The 22319-nt window shown below is 43.8% G+C and overlaps 2 protein-coding genes across 3 annotated transcripts in view; one reads left to right on the top strand and one right to left on the bottom strand.

Annotated features, from left to right (window-relative positions):
* The window catches only part of ptar1 (protein prenyltransferase alpha subunit repeat containing 1), a 26374-nt gene extending 23048 nt beyond the window's left edge, over window positions 1-3326 (bottom strand). The window contains exons 1-2 of the mRNA XM_014143364.3: window positions 3229-3326; window positions 117-286 (exon numbers count right to left, since the gene is read on the bottom strand). Of these exons, the coding sequence (XP_013998839.2) occupies window positions 117-286; window positions 3229-3314 (256 nt within the window). The 5' untranslated portion in view covers window positions 3315-3326. The remainder of the gene's footprint in view (window positions 1-116; window positions 287-3228) is intronic.
* On the top strand, window positions 2764-15972 carry LOC106570807 (cilia- and flagella-associated protein 95). 2 transcript variants are annotated; one of them, XM_082961554.1, is made up of 6 exons: window positions 2764-3722; window positions 3818-3929; window positions 4158-4291; window positions 6863-6934; window positions 12515-12575; window positions 13212-13888. In XM_082961554.1, the coding sequence occupies exons 1-6, from the start codon at window positions 3673-3675 to the stop codon at window positions 13380-13382; spliced, it is 600 nt and encodes a 199-aa protein (XP_082817680.1). In that variant the 5' UTR covers window positions 2764-3672; the 3' UTR covers window positions 13383-13888. The 2 variants fall into 2 exon arrangements, with proteins under 2 accessions (XP_082817680.1, XP_045551290.2); XM_045695334.2 differs by having other exon boundaries at window positions 3048-3722; window positions 13879-15972.
* The last annotated feature ends 6347 nt before the right edge of the window (window positions 15973-22319 follow it).

The raw sequence follows: 22319 nt of genomic DNA on the forward strand, positions 1-22319 counted from the left end.
GCTGATCTGTGCTTCCAACCCCTTGGGGGAAATGTGTGTGTATCTCGGGGTGTTGGACAAAAAAAAGAAAATACATTTCTGAGGACAGTAAGGAAACTGGACAATAAAGTTCTTACCTTCCCTGTCCAGCCACTGTTTGCGCTGCCTGTAGAGCAGTAGCTTGTTGTGGACGTAGGGTAGCAGGTATTTGACACACCAGCTCTCCACCCCCAGCTTGTTCTCTACCAGCACGATGGGGCTGCGGTTATACCTGACCTCTGGACACGGGATCAGACCTATCTCATCACTGAGGGAGGGAGGGAGAAAGGTGAGTGAAAACCTGCATGCTAACTGCTCTAACACTACAAGGACACAACACTCCACTCTCAGTGGGATAGCCAGAAAACAGATGTTTTCAGGGATACAGTATTTCAACTTAACTTCCGTTTCCCCTGAAAAACTAGATGTGGGGACTCTGCTCAGGCGTCGTTTTACGGCTACAACGTTAAGTTAGACACACACACACACAGTTTATAAGGAGCAACAACATCCAGCCCAGTCTAATGAGGGCTTTATTGACTGTCTGGTGTAGGGTTGTAACTAGCCCAAATGGGTATCTAGTTGAAGGAGCTTTTAGATGCCCAACATAACACTGGTCTGGACGGGGGACAAGCCTTGTAGAGCGCAACCTAGTTTGCACACATGCATCTCCAGAGAGTCTACGCCATGAGCGCACAGCAAAACTGGTTTGCCTCAAACTGCGGCACACACACACACAGAGTCCCTTTTGCATTAGGGTCATGTACAGTATGCAAAATGTCACAAAAAGAACTGAAGTGATTTCTAATTCTATATGCTAGAGAGGAATGTTCTACACAACTATATCTGAATGTTCCACAATGTTATGCTGAACACAGCCCAGCTCTGGCACAGGCAGAGAGGGACACAGACAGAAGGGTGGGATTTTAACTTTTGAGGGGGTGTGTGTGTGTGTGTGTGTGTGTGTGTGTGTGTAGTCTAGCTATGCATCAGCATGAGTCAGGTGAGTGGTATCAAACACAGACATTCTCAAAGCACTGCACTCAGTACAGCTGAGCACAGCCCAGGTCACTTCCAATAACACCAGAGGGTTGGAGAAGCCTATGCAACATTATACTCACTAACAGTACAAATCAAGCTTAGATGTTGGTTTTTTTGCCTCTTAACCTTACCATATAAATTAGAAATGTAGGTTATCAATCAGAGAAGTTCAGGCACGGTCTGACAATTTTCTACTTTTGATAATAATAACAATTATTTGGTAGGTGCTATGGTACTTGATATTTGTCCTATTTCATGCATCAGTGTGTATTAATAAGAATTGAAATTTGTTTTATTACATATCCCAACTCTCCCTGAGACACTCTTGGAGAATGGCAGACCTGGCTCTCAAGAGAAGACAGGCTATGTGCAACACTGCCCACAAAATGAAGTGGAAACTGAGCTGCACTTCCTAACCTCCTGCCAAATGCATAACCATATTAGAGACACATATTTCCCTCAGATTACACAGACACACAAAGAATTAAAAAACAAACCCAATTTTGATAAAACTCCCATATCTATTTGGTGAAATATCACAGTGTGCAATTACAGTAGCAAGATTTGTGACCCCTTGCCACAAAAGGGCAACCAGTGAAGAACAAACACCATTGTTTATTTATATTTAACTAGTCAAGTCAGTTAAGATTTTTTATTTATTTACAATGACAGTCTACCCCAGCCAAACCCTAACTGGACGACGCTGGGTCAATTGTGCGCCGCCCTATGGGACTCCCAATCACGGCCAGCTGTGATACAGCCTGGAATCGAACACGGGTCTGTAGTGACGCCTCTAGCACAGATGCAGTGCCTTAAACCACTGTGCCACTCGGGAGCTTATTGTAAATACAACCCATATTTATTCATTTTCCTTTTTGTACTTTAATTATTTGCACATCACTACAACACTGTATATAGATATAATATGACATCTGAAATGTATTCATTCTTTTGGAACTTTTGTGTAATGTTTACTGTTCATTATCTATATTACTAGCTTTGGCAATGTTAACATATGTTTCCCATTCAAATAAAGCCCCTTGAATTGAATTGAGTAGCGTCACAGCCAGGGTCTGGATAAACTAACTGAACTGTCCATCAAATGAAAAGTTCTTTCTCCACATTCCGTTGTGCCGCGTACAGCTCTGCAGCATTCTCTCTCTTTCTTTTAAATATGTGTATAGGCTTGTTGTAATGAGCTCTGAGCTGGCTGTCAAAACGCAAGGAAACACAAATGAAAGAAAAGATCTGGAATGTTCAGCATCAAAGTAAAAGCATTCACACCCTGTTCTTAAATGAGAATGTAGGCCAGTTCTAATTTAGAACACTCAGTCAAGGACGCTTCTACACAGAAGCTAGTTACATTCCAGTTCTATTCTGCATTCTACACTCTACATCTGGGTTCCCCAACTGGTGGCCAGCAGGTGATTTTATTGTCCCCCAAGTTTTCTGAGCAAAGAAAATAAAAAATGATATGTTAGTATTTCTTTTTGTCCCCCCCCCCCCAAAAAAAAAAAATTGTTAAACATAAGACTTAAAACACCACGAAATCAGCTCCAAGTGATTTAGATTCTGTAAATCTGTTCCCAAGTATTGACAAAACTGAGTTTGGGAAGCCCTGACATAGTTACCCTGCTATGACATTGCAAGTCGCAAGCCGAGGAAGGTGTGACTCTTCCAACATTATTTGGCTGACTGGTAAAGTTACTTGTATGTGGTGAAAGGCGCTTTCTGATCACATGATTTGTGCATGCCATTCCAGTAATAGGAATAACAACAAGGCTATGTTAACCGTTTCTGCTAATCAAGCTAGATAGCTATGGCCAATCGCCTAGCTAACATTATTTGGCTAATGAATAGCTACTGTAGATAGCTAACTAGGTAAGTGGCAAACAAATTCAGCAGCAAAGTCAAATATATTTCCTCAGCGATTTGTGGCTCAATGTAAGCAAAGACACTAGCTATCTACCTTGCTATTTTTGCAAGCCTATACTGCCCTGGCTAGCCTTTTATCATGCTAGCTAGTTAACGTTAGCTGACCAAAAATCAGTGATGAATAACGTTAGCTAGCTAGCTAATGTAATGATATAGCTTGCTAGCACACCACGCAATGATTCATTTGATGTTATAGTGTAGCTAGCTTATCATCGATAAAGTGGATATACGTACATATTGGGGTTTCTCTTGAAGGCGTTGTTGATATCTTTTACAACTCTCTGGACCAAAACCTCCACCTCGTTCTCCGACTCTGCCATTTTTTTTGTACACTGATGACGTCAACGGATTATCTCAATTTCATCCGGGTCATTGAAAATGAACACACTTGGCTGGCCAAAGTGCGCATGTGTAAAACAGGTTTCACCATGGTAACGTTGTAGCAACTTGCGTGACTATGCTACACTCTTACGTCGATCGAATATTTTACTGCTATGGAATGTTACTCACGTTCTAATCTTTGCTTTGACGGTCCCGTTCTATGACGTCACAGTAATTGGAACGGAATTTGGAAGCCACTTAATTTTGCTAGCTGAGAATCCTGAGTGCAAAAGGCTTCATTCAGTTCAGTGGAAGTTTTATTGGTGAATAACGGTTCAGTCTTCAAATTCAGTCACCATGTCTGATACCAAGATGTATTACAGCAGACCAACTCTTATTTCCAATTGGTAAGTAGACTAGCCAACTATTCATTCTAAAATATCTCTCAACATCACAGCTATCTGCAGATCACATGAATGATGTACATATTATTTCCATCTAGGCATAAAAACAGAGAGGCCGAACCCAAAGACTATGACTTCACTCTGTGTCCAGATGGAAAGAAGAAACTCAGCAAATCTACCTACAAACACTTTGGAACCTACATGGATGCTGTGACCAATACCTCTTCTTTGTGAAACAATAGGAGATTATATATCAAGGCTTTTTATTTGATATTGATTGTTCATGTATCAGTTGGCCTTTAAAATATATATATATATATTTTGTTGTTGTTGCTGCTGCTGTAACATAATCTACTCCTTACCGAAGTTCCCTTTGGGGAAAAAACAATATATTCTAAGAGTTCTATTCTATGCTATTCTATTCTGTTTAACCTCCAGGATTGGAGCACAAGCACAGAAACCCAAATGTCACAGTATCTACTGAAGAGAGATTATGAGCCCAAGAAGATTCTCAAGTCTATGGTAGAGGCTGACCACTTCCAGTCTGCAGACTTTGACAAACGTACAGTCAGGTAGGCTGTAACTGTAGAACTGTAGCATGGTGCCATCAGGTACAGTAGCTGGCTATAGGAGGACTGTAGCATAGTGCCATCAGGTACAGTAGCTGGCTATAGGAGGACTGTAGCATAGTGCCATCAGGTACAGTAGCTGGCTATAGGAGGACTGTAGCATGGTGCCATCAGGTACAGTAGCTGGCTATAGGAGGACTGTAGCATAGTGCCATCAGGTACAGTAGCTGGCTATAGGAGGACTGTAGCATAGTGCCATCAGGTACAGTAGCTGGCTATAGGAGGACTGTAACATTGTGCCATCAGGTACAGTAGCTGGCTATAGGAGGACTGTAGCATAGTGCCATCAGGTACAGTAGCTGGCTATAGGAGGACTGTAGCATGGTGCCATCAGGTACAGTAGCTGGCTATAGGAGGACTGTAGCATAGTGCCATCAGGTACAGTAGCTGGCTATAGGAGGACTGTAGCATGGTGCCATCAGGTACAGTAGCTGGCTATAGGAGGACTGTAACATTGTGCCATCAGGTACAGTAGCTGGCTATAGGAGGACTGTAGCATGGTGCCATCAGGTACAGTAGCTGGCTATAGGAGGACTGTAGCATAGTGCCATCAGGTACAGTAGCTGGCTATAGGAGGACTGTAGCATGGTGCCATCAGGTACAGTAGCTGGCTATAGGAGGACTGTAGCCCGGTGCCATCAGGTACAGTAGCTGGCTATAGGAGGACTGTAGCATGGTGCCATCAGGTACAGTAGCTGGCTATAGGAGGACTGTAGCATGGTGCCATCAGGTACAGTAGCTGGCTATAGGAGGACTGTAGCATGGTGCCATCAGGTACAGTAGCTGGCTATAGGAGGACTGTAGCATAGTGCCATCAGGTACAGTAGCTGGCTATAGGAGGACTGTAGCATAGTGCCATCAGGTACAGTAGCTGATTATAGGAGGACTGTAGCATGGTGCCATCAGGTACAGTAGCTGGCTATAGGAGGACTGTAGCATAGTGCCATCAGGTACAGTAGATGGCTATAGGAGGACTGTAGCATGGTGCCATCAGGTACAGTAGCTGGCTATAGGAGGACTGTAGCATGGTGCCATCAGGTACAGTAGCTGATTATAGGAGGACTGTAGCATGGTGCCATCAGGTACAGTAGCTGGCTATAGGAGGACTGTAGCATGGTGCCATCAGGTACAGTAGCTGGCTATAGGAGGGCTGTAGCATGGTGCCATCAGGTACAGTAGCTGGCTATAGGAGGACTGTAGCATGGTGCCATCAGGTACAGTAGCTGGCTATAGGAGGGCTGTAGCATGGTGCCATCAGGTACAGTAGCTGGCTATAGGAGGACTGTAGCACAGTGCCATCAGGTACAGTAGCTGGCTATAGGAGGACTGTAGCATAGTGCCATCAGGTACAGTAGCTGGCTATAGGAGGACTGTAGCACGGTGCCATCAGGTACAGTAGCTGGCTATAGGAGGACTGTAGCACGGTGCCATCAGGTACAGTAGCTGGCTATAGGAGGACTGTAGCATGGTGCCATCAGGTACAGTAGCTGGCTATAGGAGGACTGTAGCATGGTGCCATCAGGTACAGTAGCTGGCTATAGGAGCACAAAAAACACAAGCACTAAAAGCTAAATCTACTTTGTCATTCTCACTGACCATTCAGGAGCACATTCTCACTGACCATTCAGGAGCACATTCTCACTGACCATTAGGAGCACATTCTCACTGACCATTCAGGAGCACATTCTCACTGACCATTAGGAACACACTCTTGCTGACCATTCAGGAACACATTCTCACTGACCATTAGGAGCACATTCTCACTGACCATTCAGGAACACATTCTCACTGACCATTAGGAGCACATTCTCACTGACCATTAGGAGCACATTCTCACTGACCATTAGGAGCACATTCTCACTGACCATTCAGGAACACATTCTCACTGACCATTAGGAGCACATTCTCACTGACCATTAGGAACTCATTCTCACTGACCATTCAGGAACACATTCTCACTGACCATTCAGGAGCACATTCTCACTGATCATTAGGAGCACATTCTCACTGACCATTAGGAACTCATTCTCACTGACCATTAGGAGCACGTTCTTCTCCTTCATGGGGAAACTCATAGCAAGGCGGCACCTTGTTTTTACGCTCACAGACTCTTTATTCATTTCAAATAACGTTTGTTTCCTGAGAGGGAACTTCATGTGTGGTAAAGGATTGGTACGTACAAGACACATAACACTGAACACACAAACTTAATATACATGTATGCAGTTACAGGCTATACACCAGTGGAGGCTGCTAACGGGAGGATGGCTCATAATAATGGCTGGAACGGAGCGAATGGAATGGTATTTGAAACCATTCCACCTTTTCCACTCGAGCCATCACCACGAGCCCGTCCTCCCAAATTAAGGTGCCACCAGTCTCCTGTGCTAGACACATACAGTATATTCATGATGTTGCAGTAGAATGTTGAGATGCTATGTATGCTATGTGCAGAGATTTACAAATGACATTTAGGTGGACACATTGTGTTGATCCAGTGTTGTTTTACTGCAGAGACACAGCAGGACATGTGACTGGTGTGACCAATAGCATCCTGCCACATCATCGCCCCGCGCATGACAAAATGTAAGAGGCTGTTCTCTGTTCTTCTTACTTCTACGCACACTCAGTAACCAGTTTTCTCTTGTACTAGAGGACAGTGAGAACGGTGAACTCACGCTGTGTGAACTCACGCTGTGTGAACTGTTGACTCTAAATGGTGTCGCTACTGCTGTCTGCCAAAAGAGGGCGATATGACTGTTTGGTCGTTGAGGCCGCATTCTCTGTTGAATAATCACTTTATTTTACACAACAACAAAACAATCTCAAATGTTGATATTGACAAGATTCAAATATGATAACAACTGAGAAAACAGTGCTGTAAGCAAAGTTGGAGAGGTTTTGAACATCCTTTGTTGAGAGGGCAGGAGAAAACACTTGACTTTTGCTCCAATGGAACCCCTTTGTTTCCAGCTTAAAGTGGTCAAATAGGCCTGTAGTTAACATTACTTCCAAACACAATTGCATAAGACATGGAGAGCGCCTGTGGAAACAGTGATGTATTCCTGATGTCGTCGTCGATCCTTACTGTGTGGGAGGCTAAGGCTACAGCTCACAACAACATTTGTAGTGTGTCTCACACACCAGTCACTCACACACACACCACTCCCGCTTTAGAAGGCTTGGCAACACTTAACACAACATTCACTTAACAACATTTGAGTAATGCCAAGAGACCTTTCATGAACATCTGTCTGTATTTTTTGGTGTAGGCTATAAAATCTCCCATTCACACACAGTCTGGGCATAGTGGCAATTTCATTTTACCTTTATTTTATTAGGGAGTCATACTGAGACCAATGTCTCTTTTACAGATGAGCCCTGAATTGCATAAATGACAGCAAATACACACATCAATTTAAATACAAAATGCAAGCAGAAATAAAACAATAATACACTCAGAGTTTATCAAATCAAACTTGATTTAAAGTTCATTTCAAATCAGAATAGACTTTATAGTAGAACAACAAAGTGAAGGAGAGAAGATACATTAGTAACAGGCAGGCCCTAATCATGCAACACATGTAACAGATGTGAGCATAAACACCATGTTGACTAGAGCCTGGGAGTTTGCCTCTGGGGGTCTGCCCAAAGAGAGTTATTCAGCAGTAGATTCTTTCAGGTTCCTGTCAGGGTACCCTTAGACTGGTGGAGGCTGCTGAGGGGAGGACAGCTCATAACAATAGCTGGAACGGAGCAAATGAAATGGCATCAAACCATGTGTTTGATGTATTTGATACTGTTCCACTCATCCGTTCCAGCCATGAGCCCGTCCTCCCCAATTAAGGTGCCACCAACCTCATAATATGATGTAAATCAAATCATATCAATCAAATTAAATGTTATTGGTCACATACACATGGTTAGCAGATGTTAATGCGAGTGTAGCAAAATACTTGTGCTTCTAGTTCCGACAGTGCAGTAATATCTAACAAGTGATCTAACAAATTCACAACGACTACCTTATACACACATAATGTAAGGGGATGGAATAAGAATATGTACATATAAATATATGGATGCGCGATGGCCGTGCAGCATAGGCAGGATGCAATAGATGGTATAAAATATACATATGAGATGAGTAATGTAGGATATGTAAACATTATTAAAGTGGCATTATTTAAAGTGACTAATGATACCATTATTAAATCAATTTATTAAAGTTGCCAGTGATTTTAGTCTATGTTGGCAGCAGCCTCTCTATGTTAGTGATGGCTGTTTAACAGTCTGATGGCCTTGAGATAGAAGCTGTTTTTCAGTCTCTCGGTCCCAGCTTTGATGCACCTGTACTGACCTAGCCTTCTGGATGACAGCGGGGTGAACAGGTAGTGGCTCAGGCAGTGGCTCGCGCATTGGTGTGGGTGTCCTTGATGATCTTTTTGGCCTTCCTGTGACATTGGGTGCTGTAGGTGTCCTGGAGGGCAGGTAGTTTGCCCCCAGTGATGCCTTGTGCAGACCGCACTACCCTTACGGTTGAGGGCTTTAGAAGTTTGTGAGGGTTTTAGGTGACAAGCCAAATTTCTTCAGCCTCCTGAGGTTGAAGAGGTGCTGTTGTGCCTTCTTCACCACGCTGTCTGTGTGGGTGGACCGTTTCAGTTTGTCCGTGATGTGTACCCCGAGGAACTTAAAACTTTCCACCTTCTCCGCTACTGTCCCGTCGATGTGGATAGCGGAGTGCTCCCTCTGCTGTTTCCTGAAGTCCATGATCATCTCCTTTGTTTTGTTGACGTTGAGTGAGAGGTTATTTTCCTGTCACCACACTCCGAGGGCCCTCACCTCCTCCCTGTATGCTGTCTCGTTGTTGTTGGTAATCAAGCCTACCACTGTAGTGTCGTCTGCAAACTTGATGATTGAGTTGGAGGCGTGCATTGCCCCGAGGTCATGGGTGAACAGGAAGTACAGGAGAGGGCTGAGAACACACCCATGTGGGACCCCAGTGTTGAGGATCAGCGGGGTGGAGATGTTGTTTCCTACCTTCGCCACCTGGGGGCGGCCCGTCAGAAAGTCCAGGACCCAGTTGCACAGGGCGGGGTCGAGACCCAGGGTCTCAAGCTTAATGATGAGTTTGGAGGGTACTATGGTGTTGACTGCTGAGCTGTAGTCAATGAACAGACAGCATTCTTACATACAGTTGAAGTCGGATGTTTACATACACTTAGGTTGGAGTCATTAAAACTCATTTTTCAACCACTCCACAAATTTCTTGTTAACAAACTATAGTTTTGGCAAGTCGGTTAGGACATCTACTTTGTGCATGACACAAGACATTTTTCCAACAACTGTTTACAGACAGATTATTTCACTTATAATTCACTGTGTCACAATTCCAGTGGGTCAGAAGTTTACATACACTAAGTTGACTGTGCCTTTAAACAGCTTGGAAAATTCCAGAAAATTATGTCATGGCTTTAGAAGCTTCTAATAGGCTAATTGACATCATTTGAGTCAATTGGAGGTGTACCTGTGGATGTATTTCAAGGCCTACCTTCAAACTCAGTGCCTCATTGCTTGACATCGTGGCAAAATCTAAAGAAATCAGCCAAGACCTCAGAAAAAAACCTCCACAAGTCTGGTTCATCCTTGGGAGCAATTTCCAAACGCCTGAAGGTACCACGTTCATCTGTACAAACAATAGTACACAAGTATAAACACCATGGGATCATGCAGTCGTCATACCGCTCAGGAAGGAGACGCGTTCTGTCTCCTAGAGATGAACGTACTTTGGTGCAAAAGTGCAAATCCATCCCAGAACAACAGCAAAGGACCTTGTGAAGATGTTGGAGGAAAGTATCTATATCCACAGTAAAACGAGTCCTATATCGACATAACCTGAAAGGCCACTCAGCAAGGAAGAAGCCACTGCTCCAAAACCGCCATAAAAAAGCCAGACTATGGTTTGCAACTGCACATGGGGACAAAGATCGTACGTTTTAGACAAATGTCCTCTGGTTTGATGAAACAAAAATAGAACTGTTTGGCCATAATTACCATCGTTATGTTTGGAGGAAAAAGGGGGAGGCTTGCAAGCCGAAGAACACCATCATAACCGTGTAGCGTAGGAAAGGAAGTAGGCCTACAAACCTGACTCAGTTACACCAGCTCTGTCAGGAGGAATGGGCCAAAATTCACCCAAGTTAAACAATTTAAAGGCAATGCTACCAAATACTAATTGAGTGTATGTAAACTTCTGACCCACGGGGAATGTGATGAGAAAAATGTAAGCTGAAATAAATCATTCTCTCCACTATTATTCTGACATTTAATATTCTTAAAATAAAGTGGTGACCTAAGACAGGGAATTTCTACTAGGATTAAATGTCAGGAATTGTGAAAAACTGAGTTAAATGTATTTGGCTAAGGTGTATGTAAACTTCCGACTTCAACTGTAGGTATTCCTCTTGTCCAGATGGGATAGGGCAGTGTGCAGTGTGATGACGATTGCATCGTCTGTGGACCTATTGGGGCGGTAAGCAAATTGGGGTGGGCATAGGGTATCAGGTAGGGTAGAGGTGATATGATCCTTGACTAGTCTCTCAAAGCACTTCATGATGACAGAAGTGAGTACTACGGGGCGATAGTAATTTAGTTCTGTTACCTTAGTTTTCTTGGGAACAGGAACAATGGTGGCCATCTTGAAGCATGTGGGGACAGCAGACTGGGATAGGGATTGATTGAATATGTCTGTAAACACACCAGCCAGCTGGTCTGCGCATGCTCTGAGGACGCAGCTAGGGATGCCGTCTGAGCCGGCAGCCTTGCGAGGGTTAACACGTTTAAATGTTTTACTCACGTTGGCCATGGAGAAGGAGAGCCCACAGTCTTTGGTAGCGGGCCATGTCCGTGGCACTGTATTGTCCTAAAAGCGTGCAAAGAAGTTGTTTCATTTGTCTGGGAGCGAGACGTCGATGTCCGTGACGGGTGCTGGTTTTCTTTTTGTAATCCGTGATTGTCTGTAGACCCTGTAGACTCTGCTTTGTCTCTATACAGAAGCTTTGCTTGTTTGATTGCATTGCGGAGGGAATAGCTAGACTGTTTGTATTTGGTCATGTTTCCAGTTGCATTGCCATGATTAAATGCGGTGGCTCGTGCTTTCAGTTTTGTGCGAATGCTGCCATCAATCCACAGTTTCTGGTTAGGTAAGGTTTTAATAGTTACAGTAGGTACATCTCCAATGCACTTCCTAGTAAACTTACTCACTGAGTCAGCGTATACATCGATGCTATTGTCTGAGGCTACCCGGAACATATCCCAGTCCACGTGATCGAAGCAATCTTGAAGCGTGGAATCTGATTGGTCAGACCAGCGTTGGATAGACCTAAGCACGGGCGCGACCTGTTTTAGTTTCTGCCTATAGGATGGGAGCAACAAGATGGAGTCATGGTCAGATTTGCCAAAGGGAGGGCAGGGGAGGGCCTTGTATGCATTGCGGAAGTTAGAGTAGCAGTGGTCCAATGTTTTGCCCGAGCGGGTACAACGATCAATGTGCTGGTAGAATTTAGGTAACCTTGTTCTCAAATTAGCTTTCTTAAAATCCCCAGCTACAATAAATGCAGCCTCAGGATATGTGGTTTTCAGTTTACATAGAGTCTAATGAAGTTCTTTCAGGGCCATCGAGGTATCTGCTTGGGGGGGATATACACGGCTGTGACTATAATCGAAGAGAATTCTCTTGGAAGATAATGCGGTCGGCATTTGTTTGTAAGAAATTCTAGGTCAGGTGAACAAAAGGACTTGAGTTCCTGTATGTTATTGTGATTACACCATGAGTCGTTAATCATGAGGCATACACCCCCGCCCTTCTTCTTACCAGAGAGATGTTTGTTTCTGTCGGCGCGATGCATGAAGAAACCCGGTGGCTGTACCAACTCTGACAACATATCTTGAGTGAGCCATGTTTCCGTGAAACAGAGAATGTTACAATCTCTGATGACTCTCTGGAAGGCAACTCGTGCCCTAATTTCATCCACCTTGTTGTATAGAGACTGGACATTGCCGAGTAATATGCTCGGAAGCGGTGGATGGTGTGCTCGTACTGTATGATGTAATGACTCTTTTCACTCTACACTGTCAAACCTGTTTTAAAGTGTCTGTCTCCAATTCCAGGAAGTTGGACTCCACATATGCAGTGGATTACCTGCCCCCATGGGACTCCAGCAAAGAGGCGGTGAGTTTGAGTGTCAAACATAATCAGTGGACACCCCATTCAAACCTCAAAACACCTTTTCAAACGGATATCACCATTTCATAGTCTTCTGCTTTATTATTCAATTACTATTCCTTGCTTCTTCTCCTTCTATACATACTGTTTCCTCTCATCTGACACACATCAACCATGTGATGAAATATACATTTCCATGTACCGTCATGTATAGAATTTTATTAGCCATAACATTAGTGCTTACATTTGAGTGTTTCTGCTATGTCATGTGTCATCATTTGGCTGTTCCAGAAGCACTTGTGATAGGCTGCTCTCTCAGCAGTGGCAGGTTTCTAGTGTTATGTATTTAATGTGTGGTTTTATTTTTTCTCTCAGTTTAACTGTTCCCAGATGTGTAATATAATGTCTAATGCTCTACAGGAGGACTAGTCTCTAGGATTCTGATCTCCGGCCTTACCCTGCAGGGAGCTGCATACGTTTCATATTAAACTTTTCATTCCATAATTTTTTTTTTACTTCTCATTTTTAACAGGAAATAAAACAAAGTATGGATTATAGTGCAATAGGTTCCCCATGTGGAGAGATTGTTGTGTGGATTTCTGATTCCCTTATTATGTAAACTTTTGTGAACTTTTTTTTTAGATGAATATGTTTGAGGACGTGTATGCTGATTTCGGTGAGCAAAGTCCACCTGTTGCTGAGGTTGGCTACCTGTTCTTAGAAGACTATACTGCTGTTCCAGAATCTTGGCAATACTTTGAAATGGGACCAAATCTGAAACTTTTTCAAAGTAGATGTTTTAAGCTTCGATAAATGTCACTCCATAGAACCATGTTGAGGCCCACATTATTAAGCTAGTTTGCGATCAAAGTACAACATTTCCACAACTCTTTGTCTTGAGCAAAGAACTAGTGATAGACTCAAACCTTGTCACATTTACACCCCAGGATTTTACACTGGTGCCTGGCCTAACCCCAGGGTTTTACACCGGTGCCTGGCCTAACCCCAGGGTTTTACACTGGTGCCTGGCCTAACCCCAAGGTTTTACACTGGTGCCTGGCCTAACCCCAAGGTTTTACACCGGTGCCTGGCCTAACCCCAGGGTTTTACACTGGTGCCTGGCCTAACCCCAGGGTTTTACACCGGTGCCTTGCCTAACCCCAGGGTTTTACACCGGTGCCTGGCCTAACCCCAGGGTTTTACACAGGTGCCTGGCCTAACCCCAGGGTTTTACACCGGTGCCTGGCTTAAAGCCTCGATCCTGTGAAAAAGCAGCATCTACATCCACACATTGTGTCTCCCCCTCCAGAGGACCATGAAGGGCCTACCAGCAGACAGCATTCCTGAGTACAGGAAGCCCCAGTCCCAGTTCACAGACACCGCCGACTACCGTCGCGGGGGCAGGAACACCTGGCAGGATGAGAGCGGTGTCTATGGTACCCTGGGGGCCACATCCAGGGCCCAGGCTCTGTCATCCAACCCCATCTGCCCCTAGAACCCTCACCCTCCGTGGGGAACCACCACAGCATGGCCTCCTTAACCTGGTTCTCACTGACCAAGACTATTTTTCTCACTATAGACTTTACTGTAGCAACTTTTTACCTCAGTATTTCTCTTTCTTTCACCTCGAGCTATTGCTGTTTTGTCATTTTTACATGAATAAAGCAAGTATGGGGAAAACGCCCAACGTTTATGTTTTCCTACAACAGTGTTTCATTCGAGTGGTGTCAGTGGAAATGGATACACCGCTGTGCTCAGTATTGGTGTTGCATCCCTCAGTGTTCAGTTCAGTCTTTTAGCATCTGGTGTCTCTCTGTGAGGTTTATAATATGTATCTCCTGGTGTTTTCCCCACCCATCTCCCAGGGCTAGGGTTGTCCAGTCATTTATAATGTGTATCTCCCAGGGCTAGGGTTGTCCAGTCATTTATAATGTGTATCTCCCAGGGCTAGAGTTGTCCAGTCATTTATAATGTGTATCTCCCAGGGCTAGGGTTTTCCAGTCATTTGTAATGTGTATCTCCCAGGGCTAGGGTTGTCCAGTCATTTATAATGTGTATCTCCCAGGGCTAGGGTTGTCCAGTCATTTATAATGTGTATCTCCCAGGGATAGGGTTGTCCAGTCATTTATAATGTGTATCTCCCAGGGCTAGGGTTGTCCAGTCATTTATAATGTGTATCTCTCAGGGCTAGGGTTGTCCAGCCATTTATAATGTGTATCTCCCAGGGCTAGGGTTGTCCAGTCATTTATAATGTGTATCTCCCAGGGCTAGGGTTGTCCAGTCATTTATAATGTGTACCTCCAAGGGCTAGGGTTGTCCAGTCATTTATAATGTGTACCTCCAAGGGCAAGGATTGTCCAGTCATTTATAATGTGTACCTCCAAGGGCTAGGGTTGTCCAGTCATTTATAATGTGTACCTCCAAGGGCTAGGGTTGTCCAGTCATTTATAATGTGTATCTCCCAGGACTAGGGTTGTCCAGTCATTTATAATGTGTATCTCCCAGGGCTAGGGTTGTCCAGTCATTTATAATGTGTATCTCCCAGGGCTAGGGTTGTCCAGTCATTTATAATGTGTATCTCCCAGGGCTAGGGTTGTCCAGTCATTTATAATGTGTATCTCCCAGGGCTAGGGTTGTCCAGTCATTTATAATGTGTATCTCCCAGGGCTAGGGTTGTCCAGTCATTTATAATGTGTACCTCCAAGGGCTAGGGTTGTCCAGTCATTTATAATGTGTATCTCCCAGGACTAGGGTTGTCCAGTCATTTCTTTCTATTGTTATTTCTAAATCCCATCCTATTACCTCATTGTACTAAGTTCCTCCAACAAAAGCGTCCGTGTTCGTTTTCTCTCAGCAGAGGCAGAAAAGAACAAACCAATAATTCAACAGTAACAGTCCAAGCGAACTACCCTACCTCCCTCCTGGGGTTTGACCTGTACGTGACCTGGAAACAAACCCTTCTGTTGACCCTTAAAGCATGTGTGTGTGTGTGTGTTTGCGTGCATGCATGCATGGAGTGAGTGGGAGCCTGTTAACACGTCCCTATACACCATGGACATGGCGGTGCTTTGTGCAAATTTTATTTACATGAAATTGTGAACTTCCTGGTGAATTCCCTGGCCCCTCCCCATGGGATCTGAACCATTTCCGTTGGCCTGTAAAGCACATGTGTGTGTGGGTGTCTGCTTACTGTGACCCTACCTAGCCTACACCTTGGACATGAGATAGACTGAGAGAAAACCCAACACATCCTGCCGTGTCTTCTTTTTGTCTTCTTCCAGTGTGCAGTCAGTGGAACTGTGCTCATGATACTGTCTCTGTATAATGTCTATACTGTATATCTCTGCTGCTGGGTGAAAAACCATAGTTGAAATTGTTCACGTTAAAATAAAAAGTTTTGAGGGCACAAATCGGTGTGTGGGTCTCCTTTATGCATTTATAAAAGCAGTGGATGAGTGATAGTGTAACTAGAGAGAGAGAGAGAGACTGCATGCAGAATTCTGCAAAAATATCCTCCGTGTACAACATAAAACACCAAATAATGCATGCAGAGCAGAATTAGGCCGATACCCACTATATATCAAAATCCAGAAAAGAGACGTTAAATTCTACAACCACCTAAAAGGAAGCGATTCACAAACCTTCCATAACAAAGCCATCACCTACAGAAAGAATAACCTGGAGAAGAGTCCCTTAAGCAAGCTGGTCCACAATTAGACCCAACCAAATCATGAGAAAACAAAAAGATAATTACTTGACACATTGGAAAGAATTAACAAAAAAACTGAGCAAACTAGCATGCTATTTGGCCCTAAACAGAGAGTACACAGTGGCAGAATACCTGACCACTGTGACAGACCCAAAATGAAGGAAAGCTTTGACTACATACAGACTCAGTGAGCATAGCCTTGCTATTGAGAAAGGGCGCCGTAGGCAGACCTGGCTCTCAGGAGAAGACAGGCTATGTGCACACTGCCCACAAAATGAGGTGGAAACTGAGCTGCACTTCCTAACCTGCCAAATGTATGGCCATATTAGAGACACATATTTCCCTCAGATTACACAGATCCACAAAGAATTTGAAAACAAATCCAATTTTGATAAACTCCCATATCTACTGGGTGAAATACCACAGTGTGCAATCACAGCAGAAAGATTTGTGACCTGTTGCCACAAGAAAAAGGCAAGCAGTGAAGAACAAACACCATTGTTATCAGGTTTCAGGTAAGACCCAGATGCAGAGTGTCGAAGAAACAACAGTTTATTTCTAGTACAGGGGCAGTCAGTCTCAGGGTCAGGGCAGGCAGAACGGTCAAAACCGGGAAGGACTAGAAAACAGGCGCAAGAACAGACAGGCGCAGGGGCACAAACGCTGGTAGGTTTCACGAAACAAAATGAACTGGCAACAGACAAACAGAGAACACAGGTACAAATACACTGGGGATAATGGGGAAGATGGGCAACACCTGGAGGGGGGTGGAGACAAGCACAAAGACATATGAATCAGATCAGCGTGTGACAATTGTAAATACAACCCATATTTATTTAACCTTTTGTACTTTAACTATTTGCACACTGTTACAATACTAGACATAATATGACATTCGAAATGTCTTTATTCTTTTGGAAATTTGTGAGTGTAATGTTTCCTGTACATTTTTTTCTTGTTTATTTCACTTTTGTTTATTATTTATTTCACTTGCTTTGGCAATGCAAACATATGTTTCCCATACCACAGCCCCTTAAATTCAAATTAAATTGAAATTGAAATGATAGAGAGGGAGAGGGAGAGAGAGACAGGCAGACAGGCAGGCATATCTACAGTATATTGATCTGATTAACATGTTTTCCATCGACCACTTTTGGAGTTCTCTACCAATGCAAGGTTGTGTTTAACTCCTGGGGTGAGTGACATCATGTCCCCATGGTAACTCTTTTTCAATGTGAAATAACAGGGCTGTGAATGTGATATAATTGTGGAGAGGGACATCCACAGAACACAAGCCTGAACTTATATCACTACACTAGAGCTGTGATAACAGAGTATTTTGAGGGTTGTGTCTGTTAAACACATCATGAAAAACATAACGATCAGTTTGGTTGACAGAAATATTCTGTGCTGGATGTGTAATACGTTTGTCTTTGCGAGTTACTATGAGAAACTGTTCAGTTTGAAGCTGAAGCACTCAGTTGAAAGCTTACTGAGTGCTTCACTATGTATGCAGTAATTGAATACATACTGTATTGAACTTCCAGAGAGGTTAAATGTCTGGAGGCCATGGATATGGAGAGAGAATGTCTGACATACAAGAAATGACAATAGGATCATCCAGCATTCCTCTGTGGTAAACAGAGAGCTATGTAGTCAGTAATAAAGAAACCGTTTATATTGAACTTCCAGAGTGGTTAAATGTCTGGAGGCCATGGATATGGGGAGAGAATGTCTGACATACAAGAAATGACAATAGGATCATCCAGCATTCCTCTGTGGTAAACAGAGAGCTATTATCAGAGCTATTACTATATGTGAGGACTCTGGTTTACTATAGAGTCAGAAAAACACATGCATAGAAATGTCACTGTAGCAGTTGACCTATAGTGATTGTGAAATTGGTTTTTCTGTGCAATCTTTCGAATTATTAAACCAAAATCAAATCAAATGTATTTATATAGCCCTTCTTACATCAGCTGATATACCAAAGTGCTGTACAGAAAAGAGAGACATTAAGACATGCAAACAGCTTAATCAGCGTTCCAGCAGTGTATTTGATCTGCTCATGAATGGTGGATATGCAAACAGCTTAATCAGCGTTCCAGCAGTGTATTTGATCTGCTCATGAATGGATGTGGGAAGTAGAGGTGCTGGGGGTGCTGCAGCGTACCCTAAAAAATAAATATATAATAATAATAATAATAATAACAATACTTTTTTATCACAAAAATAGTGCACTGGGCCTTTAATAGTCCTGCATTAGGGGACCGATATAGTGCACTGGGCCTTTAATAGTACTGCATTCGGGGACCGATATAGTCGTCTGCAACGCCAGCGACAATAGTACTGTTTGTCCATTTTGAGACGCGGTAGCCAGTATACACTTCCTCAAAACAGTCCAAATTAATTCATTAATTTAGACGTTTTTTTGCCGAGGAGATCTTAGTCGCGCAATTTTACATCGACTTCGGGTATCGACTTGCTTCTAAAACATTTTTTTTGTGCCTGAAGAACCAAAAAAACGCCTTACCGAAGTCCAAAACTAACAAAATGTCATCATAATATATGCAATGAACTCTTCCGAACTGTTTCGGCTGGGAAGCATGTGAACGTCTTCATGCGGGAGTGAGCGTTCCTAACAACTGAAAGTATGCATCTCACACATAGTTTTCACATACCAACTTTATATGTCCGAACTCAAAATCAAATGGGGTTCACCAAAATTAACATGGTCACTGTGGTAGAACGTTTACTTTGATTGGTGATTTTCTGCATTAACAAAAGACCCATCAGGTAGCCTGATTTCAGATGTGTCCATACACTGAGTGTACAAAACATTAAGAACACCTGCTCTTTCCATGACATAGACTGCCAGGTGAAAGCTATGATCTCTTATTGATGTCACTTGTTAAATCCACTGTTTGCTCTTTTCTATATTATTATATACATTGCTTACATTTACATTTAAGTCATTTAGCAGACGCTCTTATCCAGCGACTTACAAATTGGTGCATTCACCTTATAATATCCAGTGGAACAACCACTTTACAATAGTGCATCTAAATCTTTTAAGGGGGGGGGGGGGGGTTAGAAGGATTACTTTATCCTATCCCAGGTATTCCTTAAAGAGGTGGGGTTTCAGGTGTCTCCGGAAGGTGGTGATTGACTCCGCTGCTTGTTCCACCATTGGGGTGCCAGAGCAGCGAACAGTTTTGACTGGGCTGAGCGGGAACTGTGCTTCCTCAGAAGTAGGGAGGCGAGCAGGCCAGAGGTGGATGAACGCAGTGCCCTTGTTTGGGTGTAGGGCCTGATCAGAGCCTGAAGGTACGGAGGTGCCGTTCCCTTCACAGCTCCATAGGCAAGCACCATGGTCTTGTAGCGGACATGTACATGTACATCCGCTATGACAGGCTCGTTGTCCACCCTCCCGAAAGCCTGGAAGGGATGAGAGAGCCAAGTCTATGGGTTCGTAGCCTCAACCCCACAGCACACACACACTTACACACACCAACTAATGAATGGACTGCTGAATGACTTGCTTTCTTTGCTCTTTTTGATATTATGTCTCTCTGAGAAGCTACCCAGGAAACGGCTGAAAAAAGCCCATATTAATATATGTAGCCTTAGAAATGTAGGGGCTCCCGAGTGGTGCAGCGGTCTAAAGGCACTGCATCTCAGTGCTAGAGGTGTCACTACAGACCCTTGTTCGATTCCAGGCTGTATCACAACCGGCCGTGATTGGGAGTCCCATTAGGGCGGCGCACAATTGGCCCACTGCCCTAACCCATCTGGACAAGAGGAATACCTATGTAAGAATGCTATTCATCGATTACAGCTCATCATTTAACACCATAGTACCCTCCAAACTCGTCATTAAGCTTGAGACCCTGGGTCTCGACCCTGCCCTGTGCAACTGGGTCCTGGACTTCCTGACGGGCCGCCCCCAGGTGGTGAGGGTAGGTAACAACATCTCCACCCTGCTGATCCTCAACACTGGGTCCCCACAAGGGTGTGTTCTCAGCCCTCTTCTGTACTCCCTGTTCACCCACAACTGTGTGGCCATGCACGCCTCCAACTCAATCATCAAGTATGCAGATGACACTACAGTGGTAGGCTAAATTACCAACAACGACGAGACGGCCTACCCTACAGGGAGGAGGTGTGTGGTGTCATGACGTTGGCCTGTGGGTAAGGTTTATGACCCCCCCATAAATACCTTTCTCCCTTCCCCTCTCTCTCTGACCCTACTGAAGGACTTTTGAATAGCCTTTGTTAAATATAGAGAGTCTGGGAACATCAAACAAGTGGGGGGAAAGGAACCATATTTCGGTAATAGAACCAGTTGGAAATATGCGTTGGAACTTAATGAGTATGGATGTCAGTTCGGTTGTCATCTGAGACATTATGACTGATGACAGGACGACATAAACTGTACCTGGGAAAGTCTACACCCTCTAGTTATCAGAGTCACATGGAATTGTTAAGCAATTTAAATGTTTGATATTGAGATTGTTTGTTAGGAGATTAAATGTAATTTTACCTTCCAAATGAGAGAATTGGGTTTTCATAAGGAAAGTGCCCTGCTTAATCAGTGGCCCGCCCCTGTGGAGAGACAGGGGTTATAAACGATGAAACACACCCTTCTCCCCTCGCCACTATATAAGACAATGACACAATGTAACCAGAGTTCCACTACGTGAGGTCTGCAGCCTCTGCGTTAAAAGGACACACATGTCAAGTACAGAACTAAGCCAACCTCGGCGTGAGCTTTGGTTGTGAATGGTATGAACTTTGAACTTATTCACTACAGAAGTGATACTTCCTAGCCGTTGAGTTAGCAGCGGCCGCTGTAGACGTGGGCTAGGAAAGGACGGACGACGGATCCAGTCTAACACACGATGAAGATACCACAACGTATCCAATTTACCAAAAGAGACATTCTTCCGAGGACAGGAAGATCCCTGTTGGCCAACCCGGCCAGCATCTACGACCAACCTACCGAAGCGCAGCTCAGAGTAAATATTTATTGCATTTTCCTTTTCCAAATGGGCGGTAATTTAGAATGCATAAGATACTGTATTTACGATAGCATAGCTGTTTCTTTGTTCCTCAGTCTTCCCGCTCTTTCATTCAAGCCCAACCCCTTTCTTTGTGTAACAAGCCGCCATGTCAGCTCCGTCCACCAGGGGCGTTTTCTGTATGACATAATTTGTATTCTGTGTATATGTAATTCTGTGTGATTAGTTAGGTATTTAGTAAATAAATAATTAAACCCAATTTTGTATTGCTGATTCAACTTGTTAGCCAGGGTTCGTGAAGTTAACCAAGAATTTACAACTTTCATTATGAGACTGAAAATAAGGTGACGATTAATGTTGACTGCTATCGATGTAAAATAATACTACGTTTTTAAGAGTTTATTCGGAAGATAACGGCTCTATAAACACTCTTCTGTGGTGTCCCGACTTTCTAGTTAATTACATTTACATGATTAGCTAATCAGGTGATATTAATTACAGAGAAAGGATTTTATAGGATAGCATGTCATATCACTTAATCCGGCATAGCCAAAGACACGACAGTGGTGTCAGGAAAATAACCTCGCACTAAATGTCAACAAAACAAAAGAGATGATCGTGGACTTCAGGAAACAGCAGAGAGAGCAGCCCCCTATCCACATAGACGGGACAGTAGTGGAGAGGGTGGAAAGTTTTAAGTTCCTCGGCGTACACATCATGGACAAACTGAAATGGTCCACCCACACAGACAGCGTGGTGAAGAAGGCGCAGCACCGCCTCTTCAACCTCAGGAGGCTGAAGAAATTTGGCTTGTCACCAAAAACACTCACAAACCTTTACAGATGCACAATCGAGAGCATCCTGTCGGGCTGTATCACCGCCTGGTACGGCAACTGCTCCTCCCACAACCGGAAGGCTCTCCAGAGGGTAGTGAGGTCTCCTCAACGCATCACCGGGGGCAAACTACCTGCCCTCCAGGACACCTACACCACCCGATGTCACAGGAAGGCCAAAAAGATC

This window comes from Salmo salar, chromosome 15 (genome assembly GCF_965601325.2).
Source record: "Salmo salar chromosome 15, fSalSal1, whole genome shotgun sequence".
Classification (NCBI taxonomy): Eukaryota; Metazoa; Chordata; class Actinopteri; order Salmoniformes; family Salmonidae; genus Salmo; species Salmo salar.